The sequence below is a fragment of the Anastrepha ludens genome, chromosome 4 (assembly GCF_028408465.1).
Source record: "Anastrepha ludens isolate Willacy chromosome 4, idAnaLude1.1, whole genome shotgun sequence".
In the NCBI taxonomy this organism is placed as follows: Eukaryota; Metazoa; Arthropoda; class Insecta; order Diptera; family Tephritidae; genus Anastrepha; species Anastrepha ludens.
In genome coordinates this window covers 59,704,034-59,730,113 of record NC_071500.1, presented here as the reverse complement: position 1 = coordinate 59,730,113, position 26,080 = coordinate 59,704,034, and the positions used below count along the sequence as shown (strand labels likewise).

The window sequence follows — 26,080 nt, the reverse complement described above, 5'->3', positions numbered from 1 at the left end:
TCTTGTGGTTTGGATAGACTTTATTCTTCCTCCTACAGCATTTAGAGATATAATAAATTAAAGTCAAAAACGTAAATAAGGAAACTTCAAGTCTGCGTATATGAAATTAGCTGGACTACAACCCAGTAATACTTTCTGTTATTACGCTATGAATAAAACGAGCATGCGAGTGTAGACCTTGATGTAAAATTTAAATCTTTGATATGTGTATAATTGGTTTTTGTTCGAGACTCTCAAACAGCAGTTTGCCAAGGGTTAACATTCTGTCCTTCCATAGGGCAGGGCATTCACAGAGGAAATGGAAGATTGTTTTTTCTTTTTCTCCGGTTGTTTGCAACTGTGGCAGTATGTGTTCTGAGGGATGCCCATTTTGGCTGCTTGTTCTCCGACAGACCAAAAGCCAGTTATCACTGCCGCGAGTCTTCAGGCGTCCCGTCGTTTCATATTTACCAATGTTGATGATTGCTTGAGATTGTAGACGTTCTGCTATTTTAAGGAAATTGTATTCTTTACTGCACCTAATAGTGAGAATATCGAGTATATAATTGACTCTTTGTTAAATTTTGGGCAGATGAATTTTTATGAGATACGCTTTCATAGCAAAAATACACTCCTCATAAACCCATTCGACTACGGCGACCCAATCATTCTGTAGAAATAGAACAAAGTAGAACCATCTGCACAATTTTTTTTTTCAAATTTTCCACCATGGCGCTTTTTTCCACCAATTAAATCTTCTTGCGCGCACCGACGATGTATGAATATCTATATTAACATTTAATTTATAACACAAAAACACTATTTCTAACTTTATGTACCAAAATTATGACACATTTTTATTTGGATATATGCTAGTGCCTCTATAGTGACACCACCCCAATTAAAAATATGGCTTTTTGTTACAGTGTCAGGAGAGACATAATCCTAAATTTAAAAATTGAGTTTGGCGTGACACCAAATTCGCATTCATGTTCGAAAAGTGGCTTTTATATTTACAATCAAACAATGGCATATTTATTTTATTTATATTTTTTATTATCACAACTGATTGAAACATGCAATCATACTTATACATAATACATATTTTAGGTATTTTGGTCGAACTCCACCTCCTATTTGAAAAATCATTTGATGCTTCATGTCCACAGTGGGCAGCGAACAGACTACTAACCAAATGTAATCAGGGACAAACTCGCACAGCTATACCAGCTGCATGGTAGCTTGTTAGTTGAGCATAATACGTGAAGCTCAATGAGCCTTCTTGCAAAATAAAATTTACAAAGAAAACTATCGATTTCAATCAAACAAGTTTTATTGTTGAATATTGAATAGCGCATTTCTATGCATATATATATATGTATGTATGTATTGTATATAAGTATGTATTTATTCTGCCCAGCATGCAGCTCATAAGCATACTTACAGTTTCACTGCCACTTTCAAAGAGAAACTTCTACTACACCATTTTGCAACATTCACAAGTACATACTCGACCGCTAGTGTTAAAATCACGAGGTAAGGATTTCTTTCGATTGGATTTTGCAAGTGGAAGTTTGAATAGTAAATTAGTAGGTACTTCCACTACATATGTATATATACATATGTATGTTTGTACCAAACAAAAAGAAAGAAGTAATAAAAACAACATTGCATTTAAATAATCATTTTGCAACGATTTCTCGCCTTCCTTTAATACCTTTCGCTGTGGCCCCATTGTGAAGCGTTTGTGGGTAATACTTTTATTGTTTGCTAGTTGAAAAGCTGCAGTATTGTTGTTGTGATGCAAATGGTGAATTTGATGGCATCATTTGTTGGGGAGCTCCTGTTAAGTTTAGTGCACTTAATACCCTTGCCGAGACTTTGGCGTTTGCTGTGGCTTCGACAGTAGCACCATGATCAGTGTACATGTTGGTGTCGGTGTATGAGTGCACGAAGAGTCTCTCCTTTGGTCACTCCGTTTCAGTGGCCGTAGAATAAATGAAGCGTTTTGTAATAACGGCAAAAAGAAGGCAACAGGAAGCAAAGCGAAGAGGATATTTAAGCAATTGAAAGCAGGCGCGCTCAATTCGTTCAACCACAATGGCAGACCAACACCAAATAGCCACCGACGCCGACAGTTGATCTCATCCCCTTATCGTGCCACCGTTTCCGTCCGTTTGACTAAACAATTAAAGGCATAAGCTGAATAAAGTTTGTGAATGCGCGGTGACTGTAGCAAAATCCACTCCACTCAAAGTACCGAGCAACCGCAGGAAATTTCTGTCAATTATAAAAGTGGGTGCCTATGATGGCGCGAAAAGCACACAGTTCAGATGATTTAAATTTTTGCAATCTCTTTAATATTATAAAGTAATAATAGTTTATTAAAAAATACATACATACATATGCTACACAAACATACAAGTATGTAACAATATGTAGACCGCGCTTATCGAAACAATTGGCATTTTTTTCACTTTTTTATTGCTTTTACAGATTTTAAACTAAATTTAATAATTTATTTAAACTAAATTCAACGGACGAGCGGCTTAGAGCGTCGTCTCCCATTAGTATTTTTTTTACTTTTACCTTCTTAGTGTCAAGTTTGTTCACTTCGCATTATTGTTTTCCTGCAATTTTAATTGTTAACAAAAAACAGAAACAAAAAATTAGATAATTATTGTGTAGAATAAATATTATATATTAATATATTCTGTTTTACAGATGTTTGTATATACTGGCAAATGGGGAACTTGGTTTACACTGATACTGGTGCAGTTGGCGATTATGCTTGGATTTGCTTGCCGCGTGTCTGAGTTCCCTTGCAAAGGTAACAACAACATTTGCATACCATTGGACAAATTCTGTGATGGTCGAGCAGATTGTGAAGATAGCAGCGATGAGCCAAAACATTGCTCAGGTAAGTAACAAGTTCTTCGAACAAACTCCAAATAAAACAAATTCTTTTAACACAAATCGCAGTTGAAGGTAATAATGTGAGAAAAGAAACAGGATTAGGGAGCGATATAGCACTCTCAATCTATGGTAAAATTAAATTGGCAGATTTTAGAGAAAGAGAGAGAAGGAAAGAGAAAGCGAGAGAGAAAAAGTAAGTAAAGGGACAAAACTTCCAAAAACTGCATTGCACAATATTGAAAATGTTATTCGTCGATATTTATTGTATTTCCTTCAAAGCAATCTCTATGGCGACCAATGTACTTGCCTACACAAACCATTCTTTTAAATTTCATAGGCTGGTGCATTGTCGTAATAAAAAAATAACGCTCTGATTGCTTAGGGCTTGCCCGTTCCCCTTAATAAGCTCATATTCGATGATTATTGGTTTTTTCTGTTATTGTGTTCATGTACCCATGTCCTGTCAGCACTATTGTGCCTTCGACAACGTTTTGATCCAAAAAAGCATTTCTTTAATCTTCAGGATGATATTTTCGCAAAGCATTCACAAAAGTATATTTTTAGTCAGATTTTTGAATGTGCATAAAGCGATGATGTACAATAAGTTTCCTTCGAAATATAATAAAATATCAGCGATACCATTACCCCAATATAAGAGACAGTCGCAACCCAACAAATTTCTTATACTTGATCATCTTATATACAATTGTTCTAACCCTATGGGCATTAAACGTAGTTTCATAGGAGACACATCTCTAGTTAACATATTGAAAATACCATCGAAAAATAATACGCAAAGGCTTAAATTATATTAAATTAATAACCACATTAAAAATTGTTAGCTAATAGAGACGTATACAGTGAAAGCTTCTTTGGGCGGACACTCACTGTCGGTCAACTTTTGTCTGTCCACGACAAGTGTCCACTCAAAAGTGAATACTTCTTCCGGCACATAAGATTTGGTATAGGAAAAACTGTCCGCTCAATTGATTGGTCATGCTAACAGAGGTATTCGTTAGGAGAGGTTACACTGGACATATATATACATAGTATGTATGGTCATATCCTTAAGGCTTAAATACCTTATCATACGCCAAAATGAGAGAAAAGTGGAATATTAACCTTGATGTCTTTCAGCCGAAAAAAATATGTAAACGTGTTAAGGGAATATTTATTATAGCTGGTATTTCGTGCTTCGATTTTAAAAGAGAGTACGTTTTTGCATATTCATTTACAAATTGAATACTACTAGAGTAAGTGTACAATAGAATAGAAGTGATCAGAATGTGATTCAAGTAATGTCACATTCAACTCCTTACCTGTACCATATTAGCCTAAAAATGGTTGCGATAGCACCACTCGGGTTTGACTTTTTTACTCACACCGTACACATCTCTTATTTCACTAATAAAAATAAGCTAGCGCTGATAAAAATTTAACTTGAATGTTTGGCCGTAAATTCCAAAATAAAAAACTCCTACTCTGTGTGTCTATTCTAATAAAGAACGCAAGTCTTCAAAATCATTTATTTCTGCTCTTCATTATTTCAGTCGTTATTTCATTATTTCTAGACTCTTTAGGTAGCTTATTTCTTACGCCTTGAATTTATGGTCTGTATGATTTTTTTTTTTTTTCATGGCAGAATTACAATCGGAGGTTTGCCATTGCCAGCCGATGAGGGACCGACATTACAAAAAACTTTTTTAATCACTTAGTGGTGCGTACCACACATTTATATAGACACTAATACATTGACAATACTTAGGTTGCTTGTTTCTCTTAATCCATATAAAGGCGGCGTAGTGACTCAGTGAAGGTTCCATCGGCAACAAAAGATCTTGGGCAAGACACTCAGAACAATTGTATGCCGATAAAATTCTGATATTTGAGCGATGAGAACTTAGCAGTCAGCATTCTAGAAGTTGTATTCTAGTCCAACTGCTCAGTAAGAGCAGGTGCTTAACTGAAGTTTCTGTGATTGAGAACACCAAGAGCTTAGCCTACCGGAAGCCCTACGATGCCTTGTTGTTGTTGAAACAGCATAAAACATTCCTTATAGATTTTTGGTAAATGCTGCTGAAGTGGTAGTCCATGGCCGAATTTAAATCTGTGTCGCTGTTGTTAAACCGACTGTCGGGGGAATTCTTTACTATTCTTCTCCGAAATAGTCAAGACACTGTGTTTATATCTTCAACTTTCATAGAAGGCAGTGTTAAACCAAAACAGTTTGATCAGAGCACACCATCACCTAATGGAACGATCTCTCAGAGTAGAGTAAGTAGAATGCATCTAAATCAGCTGTGTTGCAAAAAGTTGAACTACTGTCTCTCCACAGATTCTTCGCAGCGTATTTTTTGCCTTTCAAGATTGCATACTTATACCTTTTTCAGAGAAAGGGGAAGTTTCTTCTTTTCAACTGTATCCCACCCTAGAACAAGTTCTATAGCTACCTATAAAGATTTTATGCTGGCCAAGTCCGAGACTACGGTTAAGTTAGCATAAAGCTCATGAAATTCAAAATTGCTTATAAAAGGTCTGTCGTAAAAGTTCGTGGACTGGTACAGCATTAAAAACTAAATAAAATTATAAAAACAAAAATTATTTGGTAATGTTGACTTTTGTTGTCCAAAATCTTACCCTTCGAACTTTATATACGGATTTGCTCAGCCGAGAAACATATAAACAACTTATTTAGCTCGTTTTTGGAAAGCTTGTTCAGAATGATAGTTCTCGATCTTTAATTTTCTTCAATGACTGTATAGCGATTTTCTTTCATGGCTAAATACAGTTTTTTAAACAGAAGGAAGTTACACAGAGATAAATCAAGTGAATACAGGAAGTACATAGCTGATGGACAGAATGTTATTCTTGGACAAAATGTCCGTTATTACATTTGAATAATGAGCAGACGCATTATTGTACAACAAGCGACCAATTCTGTATTAATGGCGCATTTCTATTTAAAGCAATGAAGATGTTGGCTCTGTTTATGGGAATCTATAACTTCAACGCTTTTTCATTCACAGTAGATCTTGGACGACCCGATCAGTGTCTTCCAAACTTTAAGACTTTCAATATTCAATGTATGCTCCTCAAAAGTAGTTTTGCTGAGTTGAAAGCAAAATCTAATATTGGCTCTTAGTTTAAAACTTAATTTTTGACAGATGGTTCAAAGTACACATTAGGCACAATAACTCATCGTCCATTAAACCAAATGTCATAAAATTATGCCTTAAAACATCTGGGGTTAATGTGGGACGATACATACAAAATATGGCATTGTTGAGATATGTAGGCAGTTCGGGAACTTTTGAAACAGACCTTGGGAATACCTCTATAAAGGCGGCGAACTATCTTAGGGCAACTATTTTTTATTTTAATTTTTAATTTTATAAAACTTCAGCGTATTTCAAGCAAAATTAGTACCCACTTTATACAGAAGAGAGATAAGCCCTTTATTTAGGCTCGGAGGTTACGCTCCTTAATAAAACACAAAAAGAAAATATTTATAGTTGCAGTAAATTTTTGGTAGTGTTGAAACATACATATATACACACATACATATACTCAGGTAAAAGCTACCATATTAACGAATACAAATTTTATTCTCAATTTGCCATTCTCAGTTTGCAACCGAACTTATTATGGTGATGTTGGCCGCACCTATACATTAAAAGTGCCAACACCACAATGGAATCGACTGCCTTTTTTGTGTCACTTAACTTTCACAGCTTCTGGGCGTGAACAGGGCGATATTGTGCAAGTAAGTTTATTATTGGGTATTGGACTCAAATTCACTGACTATTTATAATCTTACATATGTAAACAGATGTACATAACCACTTTAGAATGGATTTTAAAGCAGGCAGAAATGAAATATTAATGCACCTATAATAAAATTGCATATAAAATGATGTGCACTTTAGCAATCAACATCTGCTGTGATTTCCCAAGCCGATATTATTTCATGAAAAATAAGTTTTCAAAATGAAATTAAGTACTACTTTTCTATTCCTTTAGATTATTTTCGATAGTTTCACGGTGGGTCGCTTTGATGAAGGAATGGTCGACTCGGATGTTGATGGTTACGAAAGCAATGTCAATCCTGCTGGAGAGTTACCAGGATGCCCTGAGGGCTTTATGCAGGTAAGCCCTAATTTGAGTTAAATAATGAAAAGAGGGATTCATTAAAACATTTTTCTTTTTTTAAATAATTTCAGTTAAGCGAATTGGGGCGGCCTTTTACAGGAGGATCCTGGTGTGGGAAAGCCACTGGACCTCAACTGTATTTTAGTGAAACGTCAACAGTAACTGCGTCTGTAAAAGTAAGTATCGACGTGCTGGTGTAAATTGAAGTTAAAACAATTACCAAATTATCAAAAGACCAAAAATCTACTTTTTTTGTTATCCAGGAAAAGTTGTATTTGCATGTGAACCAAAGACGGCAAAAATGTCTTTATAGTTCACCACCAAAATCCCATAATTTAAGTAAACCAAACTAACCCCGATATGTCAAGCACAATCAGGCATATATCCAAAGATTCATTTTACCCATGATGTACTTTATGTGAGTATAAGTACAATACATACTGTCAAAAAAATATCGGGAAATATCATTTAAAAAGCGCCCGTTACACATAAGTCTAAATCTTTTTTGCTGAAATGTTTGTACGAGTGACTCTATAGTGTCGCAGAATTTGAGCGGGATCTGTCAATTGGTTGTTTTTGGTCTTCAATGTGCTCTGCGAAGGATAAAAATATCGAACTAAGAATTTGTCTACAATTTTATGTTTTGAACCGGATTTCGTGTGCCGGATCGGTAAAAATGTTGCAGAAAGCCTATGACCAGTATGCTTTATCGAAAACACGGGTCTACGAGTGGTATAAAGCTTTTGCAGAGGGTTGAGAGGTCGTGGAAGGTTTGCCTCGATCTGGTCGCCCATCAACGTCATCAACGGATGAAAACGTCGACAAAATCAAGGAAATGGTACTGGAAAACCATCACTTAAGTTTGAGAGAGATTGCTCGTTACCTTAGCGTGTCTCTATCGAATCAATTTGCAACATTTTACACCATCAATTGGGCATGAGATGCGTGGCTGCTCGTCTCAGTCCAAGAGAGTTGAATTTCTTTCAAAAAATTTATCGGAAGAAGGTGGCTGAAGACATGCTTGAGCAAGTGAATTCGGCCCAATGTTTATCCAGCTCATCACAACAGATGATGAGGCGTGAGTATATGACTTTTACATGCAAACCAGGCAACATGCGTTTTAATGGTCCAAAGTGAAAGTCATGTTACTCATTTTCTTTGACTCCGGTCTGGGTCATGGTGTTCTGCACTCGGAATTCGTTCCAAATGGTTCTACGATAAATAAAGAATATTATTTGGAAGTGATGCAATGTTTGAGAGAGAATTGGCTTAGGAAACGGCCCAATTTGTGGAAAGAAAACTCATAGATCTTGCACCATGATAACGCACCGTCTCACAAGGCCCATATTGCGAAAACTGTTTTGACAAAAAACTCGACAAATATCATCGAATAACCACCGTATTCACTGGGTTTCGCACTCTGTGACTTTTTCCTTTTCCCAAAACTTAAACTGCCACTCCGCGGACGCCGCTTTGAATCGATAGAAGCCATTAAGAAGAATTCACTGAAGGAACTGAAGAAGATCTCTTCAAACGCGTTTAAAAGAAGCTTTGATGACTGTGTTAACCGTTGGCATTTGTGGATTGCTTCGAGGGGAGCCTATTTTAAAGGCGACAAAATAAGTCTTGATGATTAAACAAATGTTTTGCGTTTAATTGAACAACTCCCGGTAATTTTTTGACAGAATGTATGTATGTATATACGTATAAGCGTAATGTACATATTTAAAGCGAATTCTTCTCTAGTCTAGCGAGTGCAGTACTCATGTGTGACAGCCTCATTTAAGTGTTTGTAATCAAAATGAACCTCAGCACGACTTCATAGGAGGTGACTTCGCTAGAGCTGCAACAACATTTACATGTATTTTGTTTTTGCAATTTGGGTTGTCAAACTTTCAATAAGAGTGTAAACAAACAAAAAAGGTCACAACGAAGAATCAGGGCGCATTGACTTTTCAACCAGTAAATCTTAAAAAAAACAATTAAATGCTATAGCGAACGCACCTTATGTGCCCGAATTCAGTGCTTGTTTTACATCAAAAGGTCAATTCGATTAATTTTTAATGCGCGCCAATTGTTATAAGAAGTTTTTTTTTTAATCAGAAGTTCGAGATGCTTTCGATTTAACACTTCTCCACTAGGGCGACATCTATTAAATTTTTGGTTTCTATAATTTTTGGTGATTCATTGAAAGAATCCAAAAATTTTGGAAACACGGCGCTTGACTCGTCTTCTGTTAGATTTTTGGAGATAAGCAGATATGCAGAATTAATTTAACTGTAGTCTGTGTCGCAACAATTTCTTGTGAAATAAACGCCTTAAGGTAAATGCTGTTCGACTTCGAATAGGTCAACAGTATTATAGATAATTCTCATTAAACTTGGATTAACAGTTCTCATTAAGTCAGAATTCTTCATTGGACTTATAATGTCGTTCTCTCACTTGGCGACTAACTCAATAATCTACAATCCTGCAGATCGATATTTGCCCTTTACATAAAATCTAATCTTCATCCTATTATATAATATCATGCCATCTATGATTGTTGATTTTTCATCTAACTGCCAATATTTTCTTATTATCGTCCCTTGCATTAGGTCTAGAAAATACACTTGTAATCTGATACGATTTTAATCTATATAGCTTTTTCTATTATACTCGTAATAACAGCCTCTACTAGGCAAGGAATGCAATGAAAATCGCCTGAGTTCCTTTCTGACATGGAAAAGATTGCTAAATAGAGGCTGTTTAAAACAATTTCTTGAATTCCATCTGCCAAAATGAAGTGGAAAGGCTCGGTATAAAAATTTTACAAGTGTATATATAAATTTTGTTAAAAAAGTAGGGAATTTATCATTCAAAAAGCCCATTTGAAGGGATTGACAGAGTTCGAGAATTAAAAAAAAACAAACATAATTTCAATACCAGTTTTTGAATGAATCCAATCGTTTATTACTTTTTAGTCATATTTTTATAAAGAGAAAATATCACATTTATTTTCTTATGTAATAAAACTAATTTTTTAACGAAATTTGTTTCAGGTATTTCATCCGCCCAAAAATATCCACGACGAAAAACCATTTGAATTCAAAATACGATACAAATTTATCAGTCAAACTGATGCTGTGGTCAGGTACGTATGTGAATATATATATGTATTCGGATTTCTGCTGAGTATATATAAGTATTATAGTATTTTCCTTATTATAGGCAAATGGTTGAAAATAAAATTTTTGAATTTATTTTAATACAGTCATTAGTATGCGGTATGTATATAGTATAAGTATATTTTTTTCATTTTCCTCTGCAGATACGGTTTACCCGACAAGCCACTGGAATTGGGGCGAGTTACACCTGGCACTTATTGTACACGTCAGTTTGATGAGTGCTATCGAAATAAGTGCCATCTACAAAGCCCTAATTATCCGGGCATGTATCCGAGAAATGTAACCTGTTATTGGACCATACGACAAAAGGAGGTGCCGACTAGTAAACATGCAATGATCGCCGTTAGTCAAGAGAATCAACACAAAGCTCTAGTGAAAAGGTAATCACACTTTAGTATTTACATTGAAAATAATTTTTTGTATTATAAGTATACATATATAGATGAGGCTCAAACACCCCACCGAAATTTTGATGCCAATAAAGGACTTAACTTTTCTGCATAATTAGCACACGAAAAAATTCAAATACACAATCATTGGTCGAAAAGTCAATACTAAAATATAAAATAGTACTTTTTAAACCAACGATAATGATACATGAGCACAATGAAATGCTTTCGCTTTTAAGAAATAATGCCGAAATTGGAAATATACAATATTTCTGGGAGCCGGGTGTAACGAATGAAGAAACTTAATATGCTTTCTCCCTGATGGAAAAGCTACAAATATTGCATAACTGAAATTTTATATTACAAAAAATTATTATTAAATATTTCGCTTAGTGTATCAGTGAATTGAAGTAAATTAGTTGTCAGAGCTATTGATTTCTTAAACTAGATTCTAATAGCTAACTGCTGGAAAAAGCTGTACTCGATTGTTCTCGCGCTTTTGAGTTACCTCCGATAATTCGATGTACATACAATAGGTACAGCCGTTTTGTTTAAATAATTAAATTGTGTACTTTTACTTGTACGAACCTTTTTTTTTAAATTAACATACATACATAAATATGTCGCTCATTTGCTGCACGAGTGTCATATCCAAAAAACCAAAATGTCGAGCATTTTCTACATAGGTATTTACTCTATATCCCTGAGTAAATGAAAAGACATGCATCTAATGAAATATTGTTAAATAATACCGCCATGAATTTTTCATACCGCTTAAATGAAGAGCTTGTGGTCACTTTCTCATATTTATGTGTCTAAATGTTTATTATTACTATTTTTTTTTTTTTTGATATGACACTTTTGCAGCAAATGAGTTATATTTATATGTCAGTAGAGGGATTACACACATATATATTATAATACATTTTATTTATTAGGTCGATTGCAAGTTTCAACAAAACTTCGCGCTCCATTCGTGCGTGGTCAGACTGTACAGGAGAACGCGATCATTTAATTTTCTATGACGGTAGTTCAACGAACGATCCAGTATTGGCAAAATACTGCGGAGGTGACTGGTTACCACGAGTGGTATCGCGGTAAGTTTTAGACTTCATTATGTATAAATGTACGCAACAAAAAAAAAAAAAAAAGAATTAAGAAACCCACTCCTATTTGAATGCTTATGTAGAGAGTATATCGAAACAAAAACTTTTGTGAAAATTGAAGTAATAAGTGAGATATTAAACATTTCATTGCTTCAGCAGATTTAACTGGAAGATTATTTATTTCACTCACTGAAAAGTTCTATGTAGCTAATTTTAAGGTTTTTGAGAATCAATCAGCGAAATAAATTTGTACTAGCTTACTATCGAAATTTATTATATCGTGTTTTCGCAAATATACTGTGCAAACTATAACTTTTTTATTTATAAACTTATGTGAACATTTCTTGAGCAAGACTTTCAAACTTTTTTGAGAGCCTTCATTATTTGAAAAATATAAAAATAAAAAGTATCTACTTTTAGAACTCTGAGTACAAAAATTCACTAGAAAAATTTGGCATCAGAAGATAGTAATTCCTAAGTATAAAATGCAGCAATCGTTGAGCTCTTCACAATAAGATAACGTTTTTAAATCTCGGGTATTAAATCACGAAGTTATGATAAACATTTATTTTACGGCTTTTTAGAGTGCCACAAGCAAACAAATTTTTTGTTCTAAGATACTCTTCTCACAAGCTTTCAGATAGACTTTTTGCGCAGCCTTTTTTTGGCCCTCTTCAAAATAAGCACATGTACTGGTTGCCCACCTAATAGATAATTTTATATGCAGTAGACTGTAAGGTATTCAAACACTCAAATTTATATTTTTTTTTCAGAGGCCCGGAAATGTTGGTAGCATTCCATTCTAGCCCGTTTTCAGCGCCATTGCAACAAGGAGTTCCAAATCGTGGTTTTGAACTTGATGTCGATATCATTTTTACAGATTCTGATTCATATGACTTCGCACAAGGGACAAAAAACTCTTGCGAATTTCATATTAATGCAACAAATCCGGGTGAGTACCTGGATACACATTTTTTTTTTCTTGTATTGTTATGTTCTGTTATTCTTAAACAATTATTTTGAAAACAAAATGTTATCCCCAAAAATATTCAAACTTACAACTATAAGAATTATTGATAATATATAATATTTATTAAATCAAGTTTATTGTAACATTATTTTTTTAATTTATTAAGAATTCATATTTTTTTTCTGTTGCCTTTCTACTGACATTTGGTCCAAGGTTCGGCGATTAAAAAACGTTTAATTAAATTTTTATTTTCTATAGTGTGTATGCGAATAAGCCAAGTGACGTATGAACAGATTTTACTGTGGTGCGCGTCTTGACATTGTTCCACAAATGGAGGGGCCAAAAGTTTTATGTCGCTCCGAGCGGCTGTTTCTTCATAGCAGAAATACCCTCGGAGGTGTGTCGCCTGTCACGAATGTTATTAGAAAATAACTTTTCTTATTAGAACTTTTCTAATAAGTGGTGATTCAGTGGAATTAGGTTAAGACCTTTAAGTAAATGAAACTTTCAACTTTGCCATTTTGCTATGAGAATCATTTCATTTCTGTATTTTAAGGTAAACATCAATCGAAGGTCAGAGGCACTCAAACAATTGTTTATTGCCCATATTGACTATCTTCTGAATACTCAAAGAGTCTGAGTGAAATTTGCACACAGAATTAAACAACAGTACTATTCATAGAGTAGGAGCCATTATCTCACATATACAGTGTCACTATTTGACCACACTCACTTCCAAGACTGTGGAGTTTCACCAAACATTACGTACTTCCCTACTCTCAAAGAAGGTGAAGAATAGGCTATACATAAAATAAAATAAAATATATACTCACATATGCCAGACTCATATAAGTTCTTCAGCTATTTATTATATCTCCTCATAACTGAGCGAAAAACGTTTCCACTTTTTGATGGAGCTTCTATGGTCAAACAAGAAATGCTGTAACTGGTTGCGACTGAAAGATAGATAGTTCAGGGATATAATTTCTAGGAGATCACATGTGATGTCGGTTAAGCTCTCGCTGAACCTTAGGAAACTATACACTATAATATCTCTTTAGCAAGCGCAAAGGTGGCGTGGTCTGGTTTACAGTCAAATAGTCTTTTTTGTTTATCAACTTCGTTAAATTGAGATTCGCTTCGCCAGAATAATTTTTGGTCTTACTATTGAAGAAGCCTTCAGGCATGGAAACGGGTTCTTTCTACTTGACTTTATAATGTAAAAAGAGAAGCACTTCACCATTATTTTCTAAATAACATTCAGATTCAGAATCTAGAGACGGACGTCAGTAAAAATTCTTTACTCCTGGGAATAAACTGACACGGAGCCTTGGTTGTTTACTAGGTTGATTAACAAGTTTTGCAGTTCGATAACAAAAACACATTTTTATAGTTTCAAATACACTTTATAATCAATATATAGTAGTCTCCCTGAACATCAATACACGCGTTCCAACGTGATTCCAATTTATGAACTCCATCCCTAAAGTGATAATTTGGAAGGGCTGTAAAATACGCTTGCACTGCTCGTCATTATTGAAAAACGCTTTCCACCCATGCATTTTTTTTAGATCTGGCAACAGCTGCAAGTCGATAGAGGCCAAATCTTGTGAATACGGTGGATGTTCCAACAATTGGAACTTTAATTCATGGATTTTAATTATTTTCAAAATGCTCTGGTGTGCAAAATGCTCTTGGGTGCATTGTTCTGATGAAAAATACGCTTTAAATGTTGCTTAGAAAGTCGCATTCGAATGCATTTCTGTTCCATTGTTAGCGAATGCAGCAGTCATTGTCCACACAGCATTCTGAAACCCAATACTTCAGCCAAAATATTGCTTACACTGCCTAGAGGGCTTCTACAAAATCTCTTGTAGTCACTCAACGATTTTCTAAAACATTTCTGGTGTTGTTGCGGTTTTTGAATGTCCTTGACGTGGATCATCTTCTAAGTTTTACGACCACGTTTAAATTCAGCAACCCATATTCCTACTGCACTAATTGATGGTGAGAAGTTCTTATTCAATTTCAACATTCGTTCATATTGGGTTGGGAACTAAGTAATTGCGGATTTCACTCATAGATGGCTTCACTTGAATTTTTAGGTTTGGAGACGTAGTACAAATTTAAAACACATTTTGTTATTTGATAGTTAGCAATTTAGCTGTCAATCAGTAAAAAAAGCTTTTTTGGTTGCGTAGTTTTCGTTTGTTGAAACCGCCATCGCAAGCTCATAAAAAGTTATGTGCTGTTTATGGTATCAAAACCTTAAAAGAACGGAAGTGTCAAAATTGGTTTGCCAAATTTCGTTCTGGTAATTTTTCACTCAAAGATGAAAAACGCTCTGGTCGTCCAGTTGAACTTGATGACACCCTAATCAAAGCAATAATCGATTCGGATCGTCACAGTACAATACATGAGATTGCAGAGAAGCTTCATATATAACATACATGCATTGAAAATCACTTAAAATGATCCATTTTTAAAACGACTGAAAACTGGCGATGAAAAATGGGTTGTTTACAATAATATCAATCGGAAAAGATTGTGGAGCAGGCCAGGTGAACCAACTCAAACAACATCAAAAGCTGATATTCATCAAAATAAGGTTTTGTTATCAGTTTGGTGGGATTACAAAGGAATTGCCTACTTTAAACTCTTACCGCCCAACCGAACGATAAATTCTGGTGTCTACATTAAACAACTAACGGAATTAAACAATGCAATTGAAGAAATCGGCCCAAATTGGCAAATCGAAAAAGTATTGTATTCCATTATGACAATGCAAGGCCACACATATCTTTGGCCACTCGGCAAAAATTATTGGAGTTTGGTTGGGATGTTTTGCCACATGCACCATATAGTCTTGACCTCGCACCATCTGAATACTTTTTGTTTCGATCTTTACAAAACTCCTTGAATGGTAAAAATTTTAATAATAATGATGATATCAAATCGTACCTGATTCAGTTTTTTGCTAATAAAAACCAGAAGTTTTATGAACGTGAGATTATGATGCTGCCTAAAGATGGCAAAAGGTTATTGATCAAAATGGGCAATAGATTACAGAATAAAGTATTTAGTTGCATGAAAAAATTGCCTTTGATCTTCTAAAAAAAAAATCGGAATTACTTAGTTGCCAATCCAATAAATTTCTTTTGCTTTTAAACCTTCCAAAAATAAAAACTGAATCACGGAATGAATTGTGAGAAAGGAAATGAAACCTCATGTACTTTCATATGAAGAGTGTACCAACAAAAACAAAAGAAATGGTCTAGTAGCAGCGCCATCTTTTATCGTACCTCAAAACTTATAGAAGAAATTATTTAGTAGTACCTCCTTAACAAGGAAAAAGGCGGTCGTGCTAAACTCATTGAGGAAAATAACTTCGCTCGACTAAACATATATATGCGATTCCATATCAGCTTATATTTATAACTCCATTCGCACAATTTCTATTGCGCTCAAACTTAGCTTATTTATCTTAAAATTTCTTGCAGACGACGTATTATTTTCGCGAAGAGGACGAATGGGTCGTATTGTAAGCCCTCGACATACTCTACCTCCGAACACAACTTGCACATACCACTTCCATGGTTATCCCGGTGATCTGATTTGGCTATCCTTCACAAGCTACAACCTACAGATATTACAGCAAACCATTCATGACAACAATACACTAGGCAGAGTGAGTAACCACGTAGAAGCAATATATATCTCCCCTTTTAATTCGCTTTTCAATAACTTTGTCACTGTTTAGGCTGACTTACCTCCTTGGATAACGCGTCTCAGAATGTGGGACAGTTACGGCACATATGTTTCGTCAAAAACAACCACAACGACAGGGCAACCGCCATCACCGCCACCAGTGGCATCTTCTGCTTCCGGAAGCAAGCCAACAACAGTTAACCAAAGCGTTTATGGCAATTACTATTATAGCCCGCAAAATCCTAAATTGAATAAAAATTTACGTGTTAACATTGATAATGCATGGAATCCAGTCGATACTTACATTTACGGTCCTACGCAATCGAGCATATTTAATAATGAAAATAAATATAGTGGTTATCAACAAGCAGGAGCGGGTACAGGTGGCAAACAAAGCGGCGGTGTCATCAATAGTGGCATAAGCGGCATCAAGGAGAGTCTAAATTATATCTCCGGTGGTAGTAAAAGTAGCAAAGACTCGACTTCAGCCGAAAAGAGTTCTGTTTCGTTGATGAGCTCAAAAGGCAAGCGCAGATTGATGTTGGAAATATATGATTATGAAACACCTAAATTATGCGATCACACTGCCATCAGTAACAATGCATTGGGTTACAATAAGCTGAGACCTTGCAGCCCATTGGAGAGCTATGTTAGTTCCGGTCGCGATTTGGTAAGCTAAATTTTTTTAAAGGGATGAAAAGAGAAGATTCTGCTTGTACAGATGGGCATGTGGCCCATAGCAATGAAAATATTACTCTTATTTCTTTTGTGTGATCAGCCATTTATTTATAATTTAGCAAATGTCAAGGTAGGGTCGTGGATATCTCGGTCAAGATTGATATTTTAATAGCAGATGATAAAGAATAGTCCACTAGTCACGCAATCTGTGATTAATCAACACATCGTTTTTATTCTTTAAGATAATTCTGAAATATATAATATATAATTTTTGAAAATATTATCTTTTAAGAAATACTTTGTCAAAAGAGATAGCAGCGTCAATTAAGATTTTTATAGGAGTTAAAGCGGATTTTTCTCTCCTGCCCGAACAACTTTTTATTTGCTGTCAATCGAGAAGGTTGTGTGGCTGACTCGATTGAAATTCAATCGGAAGTGAATTGCAGAAACTGCCCGAATGATTTCCAGTCGGAAGTAATGCTGAAGTACGGTTCACCCTCCAATTCGGCACATTTTAGTTATTATCTGAAGTCAATAGACATTGAAGCTGCCTACATAGGAAACTTTAATTTGATACATATAAATTTACACCACACATATAAATAGAGATAATGACAATTCTAACCATTAAGTCGTTCGGTCAGAAAAGCAAAATCAAAATCAAAATCGATTAAATGCGAACAAATATTGTTCAACACACACAGAAACACGGAGTAAAAAAAGAACGTGTAAAAATACCAAAAAAAAAGTTTTACGGGTGTGAACGGTGAATCCGCTCTTAAAAAATGGAAAATTTTTCCAACCACTGCTATTTTTATCCTCATTGCAGAAATTAGAGTTTCACACTCACACTGGTACTGCGCTTTTCCCAGCTCAATTTTCACTCAATTATGAGTTTGCCGATACAGAACAGGGAGGCGAACCATGGCCCGGACGGAGAGGAGAAGATCCTGTTCCATTACTTTGTTCGCGGGTATTTCGAAAGCGTAAAGGCAACATCCAAGTACCACGAAATGTATTTCTTTATGGCCGAGGTGGCGCAAAGAATCTCACATGCTTGTATCGTTTTGAGGCCGGCTCGTCGGAACGTGTTCGATTAGCTTTGCATAATGTTACGTTTGGCGAGGGTACAGCATGTACAACTGACCCCGATCTACATACCGGGCGACCGCGTTGTAATCAACTCGACCCAGAAGGACGTATTACGGAATTGCGTCTGTTCGATGTGCCATTTCGCGATGTGAAAATACAACTGGGTTGTTTTTGTGACAACTCGAGTACACTTTATAGTAATGCGCCATTAACCTTTATATCCAATTCACGTGTCATGGAGCTATCATTCACTGTGACTCGTCTAAATATATCGGAAGATTTTGCAGATGTTTACTTTTTCGCTTCATATGAATTTAAAAGAGTCAGTGAGTGTCGTAAACGACTTAAACTGAAAGGCGCTGGCGGTGAAGATGAAATAAAGTATCCTATGAAATCACAAGATTCTAGTTGTGAAGGTCTATCCTGGTGCATTGAAGCGCAAACATTGGAACACTCGTTATTCGTGCAGACATGGGGCTCTTATTTGCCCACAGATCCTACTTCAGAGGACGCTATGCGTTGTCATACGAAAAACCGTTTAATCATATATGCGGGTCGACCGCTAAAGGTAATGCGCGTTATATGTCCGGCGCAGAGCGGACCGAGACCGACATCATTGCATATATTTTCGGAGGATTGGACAAATGGTCAGCCATTATTTTCCAATAAGTAAGTTTGATAGAATCGGTGCATAAATATCGATTGTTATTGTAATAAATTATGTTCTTTTTTTTATTTTAGGCCTGTCAGCTTAGTTTTGGAACCAATACTAAAAGAACCCGGTGATATCGCCTTCACATGGTTGGAAATATATCGCACTCGGAATTCCTTAATCCAACAGCTAGACCTACAAAGCAACACCAGCGTTATGACTGGCGGTACTGTTGGTGGTAATGACACACTAACCGATATCGGATTCTATCCAAAGGAGTCCGATTGCGAATATAAATGCCCCGAGTTGGATGCGTGTATTGCGGGGAACCTGTGGTGTGACGGTAAATGATTTTTATGCATAGTTCTTCATTGCACTATCCAAAAATATTCCATCACATACCTTCTTATCCTGATATTTTCCCACAAACACAGCTACCTGTATTCTGCTGTCTTACAGCTGTATTGGACAGTTTGTTGTTTTTAAGTACAGGGGTTTTACAGGAGAAAAATCGAGTAATTACAAAAATTGAGCAGTATTATATTTGATTTGTTGAAGTAGAGTCAGTCTGTCTTAGTAGAGACAGCTCTACATAACCTTAATAACATATGAGAGAGCTCATTGCACAAACAGCTGCTTTTGTTCATATTAAAGGAGACTTCAACAATGTTAAAGGCGAAGCAATCACTGTAACACTCGCTAATCTTGGGTTAAAACCTAGCTTAATAGGCTTCATTGGCAAAATGCTAAATAGCAGAATCATTCAAGCGGATCTATGAGAATCGGTACTCAGGAGATTGGTGAGTAGAGGTACACCGCAAGGCGGAGTCCGCTCACCGTTTTTATGGAACGCAGTTGTGAATAAAATTCTGTTAATACTAGAATCGGTCTCTGGTAAATTTGTGTCTACATTAAGATACTTAATACCAAATCCTCTATATATACTTTCTAGATGGGCAGAAAAGTGTAGTTTAGGAGTCATATTGTGCACTAGGAAAAATAGAATCACTCAGTTAAGTTCAATTATACTTAAGGGAGAAGCTCTTGTCATTTTGGACTTGAAAGTCAAACATCTTAGAAAGTGTTAGAAAAGCTATCCTAGCTTTTTATGTCTGTAAGAGAGCTTTAGGTAAGACCACGGAAATCAAACCTATGGTGGCTCATTGGCATTATACTGCAGTTATGAGGCCCATTCTTCTATATGCAAATGTTATCTGGTGGTGTGAAATAGACCTAAGAAGCAGAGATCAGCGGAATTAGAAATATGTGGCCTCATGAAAACCACGCCATCCATGGCTTTGGACATCATATTACATCTGCCACCTCGATCTCTTGTGCAAATATTCAGCGGCCTATTTCGCTTTAAGGCTAAGAGCGAGCTCACAATGGAATACTGTCACACATGGACATTCAACCATCTTAAACACCTATACGAATATACCTAATGATTGTGATTATCACCCTCCTATTCTCTTTCAAACGAATTTCTCAGTGAAAATTCTTTCTAGACTAAAATGGCTTGAAGAAAATCCATCACCCAACACACCCGTTGAGATATACACTGACGGATCTAAAATGGATACCGGTGTAGGATCAAATTTTACGAAGTGTGCTAAAAAAATGAGGCGAATTTTCAAATTATAGCAATATAGAATCTTTAGTTTGTTCGTGAGAGGCGTAAATAAGACAAGTGTTTTGCGGGTTTAGCGATTTTCTGCTATCGAAAAAATGGATCAAAGAAGTTGCATAAAATTTTGTGTAAAAAATGGAATCAAGTGCCCAAAAAGACTTGAAATATTTACAGTGGCATACGGTGAGAGTACTCTGAGTCAAAAAAATATTTACAAGTGGTACAAGCTTTTCATAGAAGGTCGGAATAACGACGCTCACTCTGGACGGCCCAGCACATCAACAACCGATGAAAATATAGAGAAAGTGAAGAGAATTGTTTTGGAGAATCGTCAAATTACAATAAGAAAAGTTGCTGAGGATATCGGCATAGTGGTTGGCTCATGCCATGCAATCTTTGCGGAAATTTTGGGCGTTGCGAAATTGCTGTAATTTAACCAAAAACAACATCTCATGAGCATGGCTCAGGAATTGTTGAAAGACTTCAATGATGATCGAGATTTGCTTAAAAGGGTATAACTTGTGACGAATCATGGATACATGGTTATGACATCAAAACCAAAGCCCAATCGTCCCAATGGAAGAGTCCAGGAGAGCCAAGAGTCGATAGCAGAAAATCGCCGAACACACAAAGCACTTGACTTATTTATGCCTCTCACAAACAAACTAAAGATCCTATATTGTTAAAACCGTATCTTCGAGACGAGTGTACCAACATAAAAAAATAATAATCGAAAGTCGAATGTACGGAGCCTACAAAATTTGACACCTTCACCTTATTTTTTGAACACACCTCGTATTGGGAGAAGCTTTTTATCAGAGAATCCTGTAAACGAGCAGAAATTAACGCTTATCATGAAGCCTTAAGATGGTTAGAGATAAACAGAATATCATCAAAAGATATCTGCATTCGATCAGATAGCCAAGCTGCCCTACGGGCTCTGGATGCATCCCAAATAACATCAAGGAGCATCTAACATTGTCGCCAATCTTTTAGTGAGATAGATAAACAGTATCGCATTATCTTATGCAGGGTTCCAAGCCACAGAGATATACCAGGGAACTCAAGTGCTGACCAACTGGCAAGAGAAGGTACCTGTATGCCAAACATTGTAAATAATTTTATGGGGGTAACTCTCGCAATTTCTAAACTTATTGTTATGGATGACCTAATCAATTCTGTAAATCAAAAATAGATTAGTGTCAATATCTATGAAATTTCTAGGCAAACATGGCCAAGGCTAAATTTACGTCTATCCAAGAATACGGATAAACCGATATGGATAATCTATACAGTTTAGGTGTTAAAAACCTTTTAGAATGGTTCAATCTGGAAGGGAAAACGTAGCCTAGCCCCTGTGGCTCACAACGGGCCCATTTCGTGGCCTAAGTGGCATCGCTGTTCCTTTGTGCGATGCGGCTTCCAAACCTACCTACCTACTTGTTGAGGTTGTTGCTACATCTTGAAAATATATGTAAATTGTAGACATGAAAATATGTATTAGTATTTGATGTGAGACAAGTTTTATATTTTTATCCTAAAAATTTGCAAACATTTATTGAAAGCATATGATTAATAAAGGGTTCTGGGACGATTGGTTTCTAATGAAATTAGTCGCAATCGGAATGATGTATCTTGCCCGCTCTCATTAATCTTTCGTTCATACAACACTCCTTACATAAACTAACCTCACAAGTAAATGTACTGTGAAAATTTTTGAGAATATCATAATGAGTTTTGCGGCAGTGCAGCAACCCTAATAGCTGGCGGTCTATACACTCATGAGGCGCAATATTCTCGTAACCCAAATAAAAATACAACTTATTGTATGAAAATATTTTAATTTGAAATACGATTTTTTCCAAAATTTTCTTCTCTAGGTCACAATAACTGCCCATCAGGATTTGATGAATCTGAACAGGAGTGCGGTTCCGCGCGCAAACTACTTGAACTGCCTGGAGGTGTATTTGCAGCGCTTGGCTGTATAGCGGCGGCCGTTACTGCCTGCCTCATATTCTGTATTTTTGGTTTATTGAGGAAGCGTAAAAAAACTGTCGGCCAAAAGATTACCATAAATGGTACACTCAAAAAGGACTTCAACAAGGAGTCACTGTTTATTGATCCAGCCTCTTGACACGGGCTACAGCCGGTCGAGTATATACATGTCGATCGGGAAACGACTGTGTGATATGTTGCCGTTAAATTTTAGTGCTGCTATTGCTGTCGCTTTAACATTACTCCAACGAGTACGGAAGAGGCATACGCTAAGGATTTATCGATCCAGCATGCATGACCGAGTATGTGTATTGTGTGCCCTAATTAAATGATATACCATACCTATATATAAGGAATTTTTCTAAGCGCTTGTTTTCAAAATACAACAATTAAAAGGACAACAACAAAGAAAACAGTTAGAAATGAGCAAACGCAGATAAGCAAAATTAAGATAAGAAAACAATACAATCACTGCCTTTCCGTGATTAAATTTTCAAACAGAATCAAAGATTAATTACACTGTGCGACAAAAAAGACCACCAAGGATCGAAATGAGTTACACGTTTGATAGGAGAAATCTTACAAAGTACTGTGTCCAAAACTGTTGAAGGTATCTTCCAAACTGTTTAGTTTTTTACTTTTAGCCTTTCCATATCTTTAAGTAACAAGGTAAAATTATATATTGTTTATATTTAATCTGAGAGTTGTCACTGACCTACATATCTAATCTTTATTATAACGAGAAGACCGTCGGATTTGTATGTATGTATAATCAAAATATGTACTCATACTCGTATTATCGGTGGTCGCTGTAGCCGAATGAGTTGGTGCGTGACTACCATTCGAAGGTGCGTAGGTTCGAATTTCCGTGAATGAGAGCTCAATTGATAGAAAAGGTTTTTTTAATAGCGGTCAAATCTCGGCATGTAATGGCAAACATCCGTGTGTATTTCTGCCGTGAAAAAGCTTTTCATAAAAAATATCTGCCGTTCGGAGTCGGCTTGAAACTGTAGGTTCCTCCATTTGTGGAAAACATCAAGATCCGCGCCACAAATAAGCGGAGTATCTGGTTAAATATCCAAAAAGTGACAGTCGCTTTATGGCTTCTTAAAATTTGTACCATCGCCATAAGAGACAAGTGAAGGAATGAACAGAAAGAATATACGGGGAAAAAGTTATAGCCGAGCAAAAAGAAACGGAAAGTACTACTCACTAAAATCAGGTTCAAAGCCCCGGTACCGAAATACCAATTGATAGAAAATTTTTTTCTAACGGCGGTCGCTCGTCTGTAACCATCTGCCATTCGGAGGCGGCATAAAACCGTAGGTTCCGCCATTTGTGGAAAACATCAAGACGCACACCACAAATAAGGAAAGTTCTTAAAAAGGAAGATCTACTATATATCAATGAGGGACACCTACGTAGGCTTAATAGATTCTAGAAAAGCAAGCCAATATGCTATGAACTAAGTCCTGGGTCTGCTTAGTTTGTTTTGATCTCAAAAGGTCGGTTTTCAATGGAAAATATGTACATCTTTTGTTAGTTTTTTGACTGAGCTTCTCATTCAATTCAGGGAGCGCATCTTGGCAATGTCCCACAAATGGGGAAACCTGCAGTATTCGAAATACTTGTAGTGTAGAGTGAGGAGTTCACGAAACAGAGCAACTGCCTTGGCAAAAATTTAAACAGACAGATTTACAAAATACTTTTTATGCGACTTGCTACCCATTACCCATTAGCTCTTGAGTAAATTTGGTTGTTTTCTGACAAGAAATTTTATTATTATTATTATTATTATTATTTTCTGACAAGAAGCGGCCACTATTAAAAGAAATTGTTTGTAGCATCTGATGTTTCAAGAAGCAGGATATGAGTGGTGACCTAAAAAAAATATCTAGAAACAAATTCAAAATATGAAATAAACACTCTCAGTTCGAAAATAAGTAATGTATTATTCTCTTTGCTATGCTGGTGAAATTTTGGAAAGTTAACATATGTAGATCAAAAACGTACTTTACCTATGCTGTAATCGAACGTGTACACCTTTAACCTGGTCTTCTCAATTTGTCGCACAGGTTTATTTGTAAGATATTTTTTACGTGCATACTTGTTTGTTATTGTTATAAGACTTTTTTTTACTAAATTAGTTAATATTTTTACTATTATTACAATATTATTAATTTTTATGAAAACAGTGAAAGACACGCTCTTTAAACACATAGCAATAGTGGTGCCAAAATCAAAATACCCAATCAGGGCTTGTAAATGATAACTTAGCAGTTTACTTTTAAGACATTTTTTATATATTTTTTATGGTAACTAAGGTTATTTAAAAAAAAATATTCCGCTGCGGAAAATGTCTTACATATGTATGCATGAGCTTGTAAAAGGTTCTTCCGAGAGAAGTTGTAGTATTCAAGATAAAGTGTCGCCTGGAACTTTGATATAAGGCACTTCATTATAAGGCACAACAATATCTAATGTACAGGGTCCGCCATATAACTTTACGGAATTAAAAATGCTATAAAAAAGAAACTACTCAATATTTTTCCAAACTGTTTTTTTTTTATTTTGAACTACAATCCTTCCGGTTAATGATGGAACACAACTTCATTCATACGGCTGCCTCTGCTAGCCATGCACCATCCCATACGATCGGTCCAATTTTTCACACATTTTCGATTGTATGCGGCTGTATTTTAGCTATGACATCGCGTATGTTGGTCTTCAGTGCATCGATTGTTGCTGGTTTGTTGGCATAACACTGGTCTTTGACGGCACCCCAAAGATAATAATCCAACGGCGTCAAATCGCAGCGCCGAGGCAGCCAAACGATATCAGTATTTCGGCTGATAATGCGACCTTCGAAGACAGTGCGCAAAAGATTGATTGTAGCATTCGCTGTGTGGCAAGTAGCGCCATCTTGTTGAAACCAAATGCCACCAATATCCTCCTCTTCAATTTCTCGGAACAAAAATTCGTTCAACATGGCCCGGTAACGCTCTCCATTGACGGTTACGGCCACTCCTCGCTCATTTTCGAAGAAAAATGGACCAATGATGCCTCTCGGCCAAAATCCGCACCAAACAGTGACTCGTTGTGAATGCATCGGCTTTTCTTCGAGTGCGTGCGGGTTTTCTGAGCCCCAAATGCGGCAATTTTGCTTGTTAACATACCCGCCGAGATGGAAATGAGCTTCATCCGAGAGATGATTTTTCGGTAAAAGTCTTCATCTTCTTCAAATCGATCCCAAGCCCATGAAGCGAAGCGAAATCGCAATATTTCCCAGTGTTATAGAGGCGATTAAGTTAGAATTAGGTGGCCGCCGTAGCCGAATGGGTTGGTAGGTGACTACCATTCGAAATTCACAGAGAGAACGTTGGTTCGAATCTCGGTGAAACACCAAAAGTAAGAAAAACATTTTTCTAATAGCGGTCGCCCCTCGGCAGGCAATGGCAAACCTCCGAGTGTATTTCTGCCATGAAAAAGCTCCTCATAAAAATATCTGCTGTTCGGAGTCGGCTTGAAACTGTAGGTCCCTCCATTTGTGGAACAACATCAAGACTCACACCACAAATAGAAGGAGGAGCTCGGCCAAACCCCCAAAAAGGGTGTACGCGCCAATTATATATATACAATATATGTGTTA

The 26,080-nt window shown here is 36.2% G+C and overlaps 1 protein-coding gene across 1 annotated transcript; it reads left to right on the top strand.

The window, feature by feature from the left end:
* Positions 1-2,703: 2,703 nt before the first annotated feature.
* Positions 2,704-24,583, top strand: LOC128862552 (uncharacterized). The gene is made up of 13 exons (XM_054101252.1): positions 2,704-2,899; positions 6,522-6,658; positions 6,916-7,041; positions 7,116-7,220; positions 10,086-10,177; positions 10,355-10,591; positions 11,539-11,697; positions 12,480-12,658; positions 16,177-16,364; positions 16,437-17,054; positions 17,892-18,823; positions 18,896-19,149; positions 22,317-24,583. The coding sequence occupies exons 1-13, from the start codon at positions 2,704-2,706 to the stop codon at positions 22,568-22,570; spliced, it is 3,477 nt and encodes a 1,158-aa protein (XP_053957227.1). The 3' UTR covers positions 22,571-24,583.
* Positions 24,584-26,080: the final 1,497 nt, after the last annotated feature.

Coding starts and splice junctions, on each gene's coding strand:
- LOC128862552 (XM_054101252.1), top strand. CDS start 2,704: ATGTTTGTATATACTGGCAAATGGGGAACTTGGTTTACACTGATACTG. Junction 2,900..6,521: donor TGAGCCAAAACATTGCTCAG/GTAAGTAACAAG, acceptor TGCCATTCTCAG/TTTGCAACCGAACTTATTAT. Junction 12,659..16,176: donor TATTAATGCAACAAATCCGG/GTGAGTACCTGG, acceptor AATTTCTTGCAG/ACGACGTATTATTTTCGCGA.